Source organism: Scyliorhinus canicula, chromosome 9 (assembly GCF_902713615.1).
Source record: "Scyliorhinus canicula chromosome 9, sScyCan1.1, whole genome shotgun sequence".
Lineage (NCBI taxonomy): Eukaryota > Metazoa > Chordata > Chondrichthyes > Carcharhiniformes > Scyliorhinidae > Scyliorhinus > Scyliorhinus canicula.
The window spans coordinates 131762841-131775547 of record NC_052154.1 but is presented as its reverse complement, the minus strand read 5'-3'; the positions used below and the strand labels follow the sequence as shown (position 1 = coordinate 131775547).

The 12707-nt window shown below is 41.1% G+C and overlaps 1 protein-coding gene across 1 annotated transcript in view; it reads right to left on the bottom strand.

Moving 5' to 3' along the window:
• The window catches only part of LOC119971700 (cleavage and polyadenylation specificity factor subunit 6-like), a 70215-nt gene extending 57513 nt beyond the window's left edge, over positions 1-12702 (bottom strand). The window contains exons 1-2 of the mRNA XM_038807608.1: positions 12537-12702; positions 165-374 (exon numbers count right to left, since the gene is read on the bottom strand). Of these exons, the coding sequence (XP_038663536.1) occupies positions 165-374; positions 12537-12590 (264 nt within the window). The 5' untranslated portion in view covers positions 12591-12702. The remainder of the gene's footprint in view (positions 1-164; positions 375-12536) is intronic.
• Between the last annotated feature and the right edge of the window lie 5 nt (positions 12703-12707).

Genomic DNA, 12707 nt, shown 5'->3' with positions numbered 1-12707 from the left:
TCCATATGCTCAGGAAAGGAGGGATCAATGCAGAAAAATAATATGACAGGATGTTCCATTCAGGCCTCTTGGAGACTTTTCAGTCTGTTCAAATACAATTGTCAGCCACTGAACATATGGCTTTGTACATCAGAGTAATGCTAAGCAGGTACAGATTCACTTACCCATGTCAGGTTTCCCACATACACAGCTTGCCGTTTGCCTCCGTATGTGTAGACTATGGTCGGCCTGGCACTATTGTCAGTTTTCTGTGGCTCACCGGGAGTCCGTGGTAATAGTTCATCAAAACCTTGATCTTCCTGGTTATTACCATCAGCGGCCGCTATTACATCATCATATAGGTCAACTTGATCGTTTGGAGTATAATCAGTTTCCTGAAAGAGAACCCATACATTTAATTTAGGACAGGGTCTTCTTCGATGAAAAATTCAATTGGCCAGGGTGGAAGGGGGGGGGGGGGGGGTTTAACTGCAATTATGGTGCTTTGTAAATTATATACTATAGTAGCCATATAATCCTGAGCACCTAGGATGTACTTTTATTTTTTGCCATACCTCACCACGCTGTTGAAGGTACGGATTCATACTGAGGCACGTTTCTAAGGGCACAGGAAGTCCTCTGAAACCAAACCCAAGTAACCATTCTTGTGAGCGCACTACAGCTAACCAGAACACTCTCCTCACCTAACTGCCACACATACACTGGATAACAAAAATCGACTGCTTCTCCCCTTCCCTCAGGCTACTGAGTCTATTTGTATGGTGCTTTGTAAATTACATGCTCTAATGATGTCCAAGGTGAAATTAAAGGATTAAACCTAGAACTCTAAAAATTAGCACTGAAGCAGAACCAACTGGAATGCTGTTTGAACAGCTGGTGTCGACCCGATAGGATGAATAGTTGCTTTCTGTGCTGTATTGTTCAACAATTCTCTGAACATATGGTGTATTTATCCGCTAAAACAATGATGTTCATCATAGATTTAGGAGGGAAGGCCCTACTTGACAAATATTGTCGACTTTTTTAATCAAATTGTTCCTAGTCCAAAGATGTGCAGGTTAGGTGGATTGGCCACACTAAATTGCCCCTTAGTGTCCAAAAGGTTATGTTGGGTTACGGGGATAGGGTGAAGGTGTGGGTTTGGGTAGGGTGCTCTTTCCAATGGCTGTGCCGGTGCAGACTCGATGGGCCAAATAGCCTCCTTCTGCACGGTAAATTCTATGATTCTATAATTATAGGATTTAAAGCATAAATTGTCATTCTGCAGATGTCTTTGGATTCCCTAAAATGTATGATTCCGACTTAGATGGATCAATGAGGGCACTGCCACCAATAGTGCAGAAAACTTAGGGAGTGAAGCCATGAAGAGATTTTAAAACAAGGGTGAGAATTTTAAAATTCTGAAACCGAGAGATCTTGAGCAATTGTCAGTTGGCAAAGCAGGGGAATGGTGAATGATATGGGCAGGAGAAGTTTGGATGAGCTAGTGAGAGGCTGGCCAGCAGGGCACTGGACCTCAGGAGGAAACCAAGATGGATCATCCACTCACCATTTCTGGTTGAAGATAGTTGCAAATGCCCCAGTCTTGCCTTTTGCACTCATTGCTATGTTCCAGCGTAATAAAAAAGAAAATTACTCTCTGGTCTGTTGCCACTGATGGTCCACAATGCCTCAAGGATTTCCATATTTGGAGCTGCTAGATCTGTTCTGAATCTATTCCATTTAGAACAGTGGTAAATCAATATGACCGAGGGTGTCCTTGGTGTGAAGACAGTACTTGTTCCTCAAAGAACTATGCAATGGTCACCCCTACTAAAATTGTCACTGACAGATGCATCTTTGACAAGTAGACTGGTGAGAGCAAGGTCAAGGAGATATTCCCCTTGCGTCCTGTTGAGAAGGCATGAAGACAAAACAAAAAGAAATGTGTTTATCTTCCATATTCTCATGTTTAATTTTTTTTTTTATTGGACAAAAGGCTGGACTGATAAAATGGCTGCAGCTGACCACCTCATGGCAGTTCTGAAAGTTTCTGAGCAGTTTAAAAATGGACAACGGCCAGCTCAAAATCTTGGAATGTAACACTCCTTCCACTGCATAAACATTCCAGCCGAGCCGTCACATGGCATTAATAGACGAGATATCCGCACCAACCAGCTCTGGACAAAGGCATTGGGATACCTCATCTCCAACACTGAGCTAATGGTTCCAGTTATCTGCTCAAAACACAATGGGTTTTAACAAGGGAGCCTCGTTAGCTGAATGGCTCAGCCCAAAGTCATCCAGTCGCATGACCAAGACTTGAGCTGTTTGAATTGCTTTAAATACACACTTTTTGAATTCTGTCTTCAGTCACTGTTTCAACCTCAAGAAGAGAATCAGAACTTAAGGTTAGCAGGCTGCGTCTGTCTGCCATCTTTCAACAAAGGTAGCAACAGGAACAAAGCTCTGTCCAGGGTTAAAAGGCCTGATCCTCATCTACACTATCACAGTAACTTCATTACAGTGTTAATGTAAGCCTACTTGTGACAATAAAGACTAATTTCTATTGGAACATCTGTGCCAGTGCCTACTGCAAGACTAGTTCATCTCCATGTGCTTCTCCCATCATGGAAGTCAGAGCTACTGGAAAAGTATCACCCTGCATCAGTTTCAGCCATCTAACCTCTCTGAAGGAAAACACCACTTGACTTTTGATTCTGGACTCACATAGAACATAGAACAGTACAGCACAGAACAGGCCCTTTGGCCCTCAATGTTGTGCCGAGCCATGATCACCCTACTCAAACCCACGTATCCACCCTATACCGTAACCCAACAACCCCCCCCATTAACCTTACTTTTTTTAGGACACTACGGGCAATTTAGCATGGCCAATCCACCTAACCCGCACATCTTTGGACTGTGGGAGGAAACCGGAGCACCCGGAGGAAACCCACGCACACAGGGGGAGGACGTGCAGACTCCACACAGACAGTGACCCAGCCGGGAATCGAACCTGGGACCCTGGAGCTGTGAAGCATTTATGCTAACCACCATGCTACCCTGCTGCCCCATGAAACTATCATTTTTATTTTGTCCATGGTCTTGGCTCCAACCCCTTTCTTTCCCTTATCCTTCTTTTATTGTATGAATGCAAAAGTGGGGTATATGGCAAACCCATTTCCCACGTTTTTGAGTGTAAAATAAACTAACCTTCTTATTTAACTCTAGTGCGAGTTTGCTGTGGAGTTATTAATCGAGGACTGTATCACTCCAAAACTGAAGGATTAGGGGAAAAAAACGTCATCACTAATAAAGGCAGAAATCAAAAATACCTTTTCTTTACGGACGGGTGGTGAGTGGAGAAATCAAGGGTGTCCTAAATTAAACCCCCTCCTGTCCATAACATTGGTGTTGTGCTTTCAACACTTGCTGCAGGCCCGTCTGGCAGGTATGTCCTTCAGAACTCAATCAGGAGTGGTGTTACTTGGTGATGGGACATTGAAGTACCTAACCCAGGGTATATCCTGTGCCCTCACTGCTACTTGCAAGTCATATTTAACATGGAGAATTATTGGTTCATCAGCTGAGGGAGGGCTGCAGATGAAAATGAGCAGGAGGTTTCCTTGCCTATGTTTGACCTGATGGCACGAGACTTCATGGGATCTGGAATGCTGAGAATTCCCAGGGCCACTCACTCCCAACTGTAGTGTAGCCACCTCAGGTGGAACATACCTAGGAATGATGATCGAAGAGTCTGGAACATTGGCTGTAGAGTACAATTTGGTGAGTCCGAATATACCAGCTAGTGCTTGACCAGGCTTTGGGACAGCTCTCCCAAATCTCTGCAAATATTAGTGAGAAGTTTGCAGGATCGACTGAGTTGGCTGTTTAATTATCATATCCGGTGCCTAAATAATAATAATCTTTGTCACAAGTAGGCTTGCATTAACACTGCAATGAAGTTACTGTGAAAAGCCCCTAGTCTCCACATTCCAGCACTTGTTCGGGTACACAGAGGGAGAATTCAGAATGTCCAAATTACCTAACAGCAAGTCTTTCGTAACTTGTGGGAGAAAACCGGAGTGCCTGCAGGAAACCCACGCAGAGACCGGGAGAACGCTCAGACTCCGCACAGACAGTGACCCAAGCTGGGAATCGAACCTGGGACTCTGGCGCTGTGAAGCAACAGTGCTAACCACTGTGCTTACGTGCAGCCACTACACTATTACTGGATGATTGGTCCAGGTTTGTGGGAACCGATGGCAGAGGGGAGGTGAGGTGCAATGAGGGGCACGACAGGGGGCAGACTGCGAAATGGGGCAAGGCAAAGAGACACAGGAGGGAAGAGGAAGAACACATAAGAGAGTAAGGGAGTGGAACAGCTGCTTATAGCCATGACATTGTTCCCTTGCCCGACGGAGATTAGATAATTTCTTTGTTATTCATGCCTGGAGCTTGTTGTAAATGATTGGATTTATTTTACATAACTTTGTAACAATCTTCCAGTCACTCCACTTTGCTGGAGGAATAATCCTGCTTTCATTGGGTGGTGCTGTGATAATTTCAGCCAGGGGTTTTGTTTGTTGCATTTCATCAAGAGTTTTATTAAATAGACTCTGCTGAGTTAATACACGCTGTAGTGCAGTTCTTAAATAATTTCTTTCCTGGAAATAAAGTTTGCTTGTTGTAAAATGCATTGTTTTCTGTGGTTTTAAAGTAATTCCTGTTCTGCCTCCAACGTATTGGCTGACAGCTCACTAGTTGACAATGGTTCCGACAGACACTCATGAGATGATAGTTCTACAAATTGGTGCATTTGTCTTCACAAGCAGCATGAGCACAAGCTATGAATTGTGAATCGCCATGGTCTATATATGAAGTTTAATTGCATGTTCTCATTAACTTACATATAGGTAAGATTACTGAAACTACAGACCTTGGTGTCTTTATTTATTGATCAGAAAGGTCACAACAAATAATGACCCGTTGCAGATCTTCAGACTCAGAAAATTGAAATAGGACAAATCTGCAAATATAAAATTGAAGTGAAAGCACCTGAGATGCCTGGGCTTCAAGGGACAAATTATGAGGATTTTGGGCTACCTAGGGCCTCAGAACTGCAGATTGGCACTGATAATATAGCACATTGAAGGTCTTATTACAGATCCAATTTATTTTTTGGCAAGAAAGGACTGAAGTCAATTTATATTTCCTGACTTACCAAGAGATGCAGACCCAGGCCAGCATGTGGATGTTTGACAACTGATGTCATTAATGGTCATGAAATACATATTTAAAATTCCCTTGTTTCAGTTTTAAAGTGGGGTGCTAGAGTGAGGTAGAATAAAAATCTGAGAGAGCATGGTTCCAGCTCACATGTCCTTTTACTTCAGGAGTTTGATTGTTTTATTTTACCACTTCGTGAAATCTGAGAAATCATGAGAGGGTTCATGTCCAATGCAGTAAACTAAATATAGGAATATGGATTTATGTTCAACACTAGGCAATGTCACAAACCAACTACTGGACATATAAAAACATGGTTTTACAAAAAATGAGGGTTAGTTTACCAGAATGATTATGATGCAAAGGCAAAGCCCAACACAAGAAAAACAGACTTATACTTATATGACATCTTTCACTACCTCAGGATACTCAAAAACATTTTATTCCCAATTAAGTACTTCCCAAGTGCAATTACTCTCGTACCCACTCTGCACACAAGCTCCCACTAATTGCAATGTGATCATTTGTTTTAGTGATGTTGGTAGGGAGATAGTATATCAGGGATAACGTAGATACAAGTGCTCAAGTCTGGAATGAAGCTTGAACCCACAACCTTCCGACTCAGGAGTGAGTGTTCTACCAGGGAGTCACAGCTGACAGATGGGGTTGTTTCAGATGGTATTCTGAACAATGAAACACAGGTCTGATTCTCAGTTAAACATGTCAGAATAAAAATTCACCATCACCGATGACAGCTGGCTTTTTTGTGTGTGTGGGGGGCAGGCTGTGAAGAAGCAAAAGCGAATAGACAACTTGTGGCTATGGAAGTAATTTATGGTGATGAATTAGATGTTTCACAGAAAATATAGCGAATGACACTCATGGAACCAGAATCAAAAAATAATTTGACCATTACAGACTGGCTTGTCACAAAGTGGCTTAACCTGGCTGCACATGTTAGTCACGCTGACTGGCTTGGGTCTAACTGGCAAACTTCACCCCCCCCCCCCCCCCCCCCCCCCCCCATATTTATTACAAATATACAGTGAGGCACTTCTTGTCAGGAAAGACAAGGTTTTCCTTGTCTTTGACATTTTACAAAGAGGCTTACCAGTAAAGTCACAAAAATTAAGAACGTTAAAACTGAAGTTCCCTCTTTAGTTTTGTACAGACAAGTTCTTCACCAATGGTCACTGTCAAGGACCTTTCAGTTTCACAGAATTTTCTTGCAAATAAAGTCATGAATCTCCCAAATTTTTTAATTTTTTTCTCCTCTATCTCCAATCAAAGGCATCCGACAAACACTTTAAATGTACACAGACCCAGAACGTTTTAGTTCCAGTAGTATATTAGGTGGAATATTTACCAGCTTGTGACTCTCGTACAGCCAAAAAATATATTTTGAAGTTACCCAGTTAAATTTCACTACAGCTCAAATTTCCATTCAGTCTGAAGGTGTTACTCTGGTTTGCCCTTTCAATTTCCAATCTGACATCTGTCTTCAGTCTCTAATGTTCAAATGACAGTCAGCACAAGTTTTGGCAACTCTCATCCGAGGATCATTCATCAACTTATTATTCAGCAAATTGCAAATCAATTAACTCACACTGTATCTTCAGTCTAACTTTTGATTCCCTCTTCCCCATGCTTTCTAAACTGCTGTTGGGGGAGGTTCCATGATTTAACCTAGTGACAATGAAGGAATGACAATATAGATCCAAATCAGGAGGGGAACAACAATGTGCCACTATCTGTGAATTTAGTTCAGGGAATTCAGCTTTCTTGCACATTCAGCACAGCAGCACGAAATTGCCTCATAAATTTGGAATTTCAATTAAAAAAGCCAGATAGTATTGTGGGGAAATGGGCAAACGGTCACATTGGAGTAGCAGAAGTTAGAGTTACAGCAGAGTAGAAATAGTTTGAATCTGGAAGTGCTCCAATAATAGTAGGTAGGCTAACATCACTTATGAACACAAAATCTGTGCCAGATACATCTTTTCATCAGTTAACTGCATCTTCCCTGAGCCTTGTTAATAAGGTTATTTTATAAGTTTCCAGAGGTGAAGTGTTTCCAACTAAAAGTCTATGGAATTTTGAGAGCAGGATTATTTTAGGTAAGCACAACTCTAGATAAAAACTCAATGAAGGAGGAAAAAATGAATTAATATTAATACAATACAGTCTCAGAATATCAAAGTTTATATTATTCTGCTTATAGTTGCAAACAAAGCCTAACATTTCCCCAACTCATTCAAGTGAAATTAGTACGGGAACATTCAAAATACTCAATGCTGTCATCAAATTCATTTAATATAGTGAAACTTCTATTCGAAAAGGGGTAAATAGCTCTAAACCAACACACTCTTTATAGTGCTGGATGTGATATTTTTGACAATATTTCAAACTGCTCTCACCACCAATGTTAAGCAAGGAACCAACTTTACTTTAACCCTAGCATTGCACAGCTCATAATAATCTCTCCAGTTCAACTGCACCAAGGGGAGTTTTTTAAAGTAAATTTAGAGTACCTAATTCATTTTTTTCAATTAAGGGGCAATTTAGCATGTCCAATCCACCTACTCTGCACATCTTTGGGTTGTGGGGGCGAAATCCAGGCAAACACGGGGAGAAACTCCACACGGGCAGTGACCCAGAGCCAGGATCGAACCTGGGACCTCGGGCCAATGGGAATTTTAACAGTTCAAATTGATGCAGCGCAAAAAAGCCACTTCAGAGGGAGATCCCAAACACCATTGAATACAAAAATACAATCAAGACTCTTCAATATTCGCTAAAAAACCACAAATACTTACCTCAGCCACAGATTTTACAAAAACACTACCGGAAATGTAAAAATAAATCGTGTAACTTCTTCACATCCCTTTTAGGACTCGCCCTGAAGCTCAGCGAGTAAATACAATTACTGTATGATTGTAATATGAAGCCTTGGAGATGAGGATGATCTTGCATTCAACCTCTGTTCTATGTTGATTTAGCTGATCTAAACCAGGTAAGCAACTGGACAGGCATAATTGGTCTCAGTTGTTCTTGAGCTAGGGAAGGATAGAAAATGAGCCAGAGTTCCCAGTCAGGACTATATTATCTGCTAGTTACTCCGGCTAAAACATGATGGATCCAAGCTCATGCCCAAACTACCCAGGGTTTGCAGGAAAATACCATTGTTGAACCAGTAATTCACTTGGCGAAATCAGTAGTCCTGTCCAAGTACCAGATATCCAATCCAAAACCACAATGTTTTGTGCATTACGGGCAGCACAAGTGGATAGCCCGGTAGCACTACTGGATAGCACTGTGGCTTCACAGCGCCAGGGTCCCAGATTCGATTCCCCACTGGGTCACTGTCTATGCGGAGTTTGCACGTTCTCCCCGTGTCTGCGTGTGTTTCCTCTGGGTGCTCCGGTTTCCTCCCACAGTCCAAAGACATGCAGGTTAGGTGGATTGGCCATGCTAAATTGCCCTTAGTGTCCAAAAAAGGTTAGATGGGGTTATTGGGTTATGGGGATAGGGTGGAAGTGAGGGCTTAAGTGGTTTGGTGCAGACTCAATGGGCCGAATGGCCTCCTTCTGGATTGGATGTTCTCTGTTTGCAAAGCCACTGGTCAACCTGGATTATTCTGCATTTATTTAAAACTAAACACAACAATAATGAGGACATGGGTTCAATCCCAACCCCGGCTAACTGTCCGTGTGGAGTTTGCATATTCTCCCTGTGCTTGTGAGGGTCTCACCCCCATCAAAGATGTGCAGGCTAGGTGAATTGGCCACGCTAAATTACCCCTTCATTGGAAAAAAATTGGGTACTCTAAATTTTAAAATAATAAAAAGAAATTCAAAAATTTATGAAGTTCACAAAGTTCCTGGATTAAATGGTGGCATTCAAATTTAAGCATTTCAGGAATATGTGGAATTCAAACCTGCAACAGGCACCAAAGCATAACATACTGTCAGGCAACAATAATTAGGATGCTACAGTCCTTCCTCCAGCTGTCATTCAAAATACAGGATATTAGAAAGATTTTCATAAAATACAGTCTACCTCCTGTGGCATTGCCCAGATAATACTACTTTATTATAACAACACAATGTAACTTTGTTAAATTCTAAGAACTGAAATGTTAAAAATGCATCTGAAATGATTTTTCTAATTCCATTTAAAACTTATGAGTTAATGTATTTAACCCTTCAGTTCTGTGAACTCGAAACATTAACTCTGGTTCTCTCCTGATAGATGCTGGCAGACCTGCTGTGGTTTCTACCGTCCTGGGTTTTTCTTTCAAATTCTAGCATCCACAGTATTTTGCTTATTTCATTTGGTTTAAACTTATTTACTAGTTCTTTAATTTTATCTTCTAACCCAGTTGATAATAATCAGCAGATAAGCTCAATATCTTACTTTCTGGTATGGCACATAGATAAATAGTATTTAACGGGAAGGTAGCTAAATAGGTGGAGGCGAAAGGAAGAGAAGGATGGATGCACTGATAGAGATACATGAAATAGGGAGAGAGGAGCATGCATGCCAGTACAAGCCATTGGGACAAATGGTCTGTTTCAGTGTTGTAAATTGCATATAATTATCCATGGAACATGCATAGAGCTGCTACAGTCATGTGTGCTGAATCTAGCTTGTTAAACAACAAGGTCCAATTGCTGCAAATAGGTATACCTGACATAAACTAGATTGAATTCTCGTTAGTGAATCTCCAATGCCTGTAAATTTCCAGTTCAATCTGTATACTCACTTAATCAACAGAAATGAACCTATAATAGATCCCAGACTGAAAACCCTTTATTTTCCAAAATATATATTTGACATCTAGATCATTGAAGTATGGCACACTCTTTGCAGTTGAAATTGATTTGATGAAAGAGCCATCAAGTCGAAAAATGTCTTCATTTCAGCTCACCACAGACTGTAAAAACACATCACAAAGTCAATAGAACTCGAGAGCAAAGATGTACAACCTGTAATCTGTACCTGGAAGCTCAGTTAGATGAGTCCTATTTACCATTATATTTAGAATTTGGTTTGTCTTGTTTGAATTTTGACAAGCTGAAAGACTGGAACAGGCTCTTGCTAATTGGTGACAAATTCTAAATTTGAACACCAAGATGTGTTTGTATCAGCAACTTTAAATATATACAAATTAACTGCAACATTAATTTAAGTTTGAATATGATATCTGAGGCACCATGATGTATCTTTGTAGGCTGCAGAAAACTGAACACTAAGATGATCCTATTGTGGGAACTGAAAAGATGTAATAAATTAGCTTGATATTAAAATACAAAGTACAAAGTTGTTAGCATTCTCTTATTAGTTCACGACTGAAGCACCTATTGCATGTCCAGATTTAGATTTCCTGATGAGAAAACAGCTGGACTACAGAAAGCATAGCAATACACAGAACTGGAAAAAAAAATTCTGACCCATTTGGTTGATACCAAAGTTCAAAAATTACCTCTATCTCACTTTCTTGAGTACCCAATTCTTTTTTACCCCAATTAAGGGGCAATTTAGCATAGCCAATCCACCTACGCTGCACATCTTTGAGTTGTGGGGGTGAGACCCATGCAGACACGGGAAGAATTTGCAAACTCCACACGGACAGTGACCCGGGGCCAGAATCGAACCCGGGCCCTTGGCACCATGAGGCAGCAGTGCTAACCACTGTACCACCATGCCACCCCACCTTCAATTGCTTTTTTCATTGCAGAATCATACAACTGTTATCCGAATTGAGATAAACTATTTGCTTCCACTTTCTAACAACAAAAATGTTCCATTAAAACATTTCTGATTTAAATCATCATTTTTAAGGGAACCGTTTTTTCATCCACCATTACTTATCACATTTTTCATACATCTAACAATCTTACTTTCAAGTATTCTTTAGTAATAAAATACCTTTGAAGACACAAATGAGGAGAAATTTGTTCTCTAAGAGGCCAATGAATCGGTGTAATTCTTTACTGCAGAGAACTGTAGAGGGTGGGTCATTAAGTATATACTAGGCTGAGATAGACATTTTTAATCAGTAAGGGAAGGGAATCAAGGGTAAAAGGATAGGGCGGGAAAGTGGAGTTGAGGATTATCAAATCAGTTTTGATCTCACTGATGGTGGGGCCGACACGCTGGGCCAAATGGCCTACTTTTGCTCCTACATCTCATGGTTTAACCTTTCCATTGCCAAACAGCAGCTACTGATCGACGTACAACAGGTCGTTGAATAAAGAATAGAACGGTCAGAGATAACAAAATGCATAAGAACGTATAATGATTAATTAAAATACCTCAAACCTGCAAAGCAAAATGAATGTGAACAGGAGAATCTGGCATGAAAACAGTAAATGGCTGTTATTAAATGGAGGTTATTTAGCGATGGAAACAGATAGGAAATTAAATGTTCTTTGGAAGTTACATTGACTTTCATTGGAATGTCAATAGACTTTACTTTTCATTCTGACTAAAGGTCTCCATCCAAATCGAAATTTGCTTTTACCTTCTCAGATACTGCTTGAATATTTACAATGTTAAATTTGTAGCATTTTCTGATTTATTTTAGGTTTGCAATTTTCACATTTGCCTCTTTTTATCTGTGGAAGAATTTTTCCCCTCAAAAGTGCAAGAAATGTTTGTATTAATCGCTCTGGGACAATCGTTTGCCACACTGCAAACATGCTGCCAGAGACATGGAGAAGCAAAAAAAAAAATACAAACGTTTAACAAACATGTCAGCAAATCTCAATGGTGAAAATCCAAACCATGAACCTGCCTTGTCCGTTCCCAAGATGTCGGCGTATCAACTGTATGTGCCATCATTTTATGTTCAATTTCATTTTCCTAGTATGTGACTTTATTTCCAAATAGGTTTCAGTAAGCTGTCATTTCAAACTTCAATTCATCAATAGTTTTTATTTCATACATATATCCGGTATTTATTTTATGAATATTTGAAAACTTAAAACCGATCAATGTGGGTTGGCCTACATCTTTTTTATGTTGAAGTTCTGTAAAAGTGGATTCCGCCCATTTCTTTCAAAATTTGAAGATTTTTTGCCCCGAAAGGTCCGTGGCCGGATTCGAGTTCGAGCTGACCTTAAGCTGCAGATTTATCCTGCAGGGGTTGTCTCAGCTCATGGGCCGGGGAAAAGAGCTTCACCCGGTTCCTCCAACTCGAGCCAAGACCCGAGGCCTGCCTGCAGATCCCAGCCACTCTCTGCTTCCCAAGCCTGAACTCAGTTTCTCCACTTCCCCCAACTCGGCACAACTCTTATACCCATAAACTCCCGCTCACTCACCTGATTAAACTCTTCATCCGCGTAAATGTCGATTAGATCGGCTCCCTCGGCCATTCCCCCAGCCGCGCCGTGTGCACACGGACAATCAAACACCCGGACACCTTTCAGGGCCGGACCAGGCCGCGTCGTAGGAACGGGCCCTCCGGTCCGTGGACACAGGCATACTTCCGC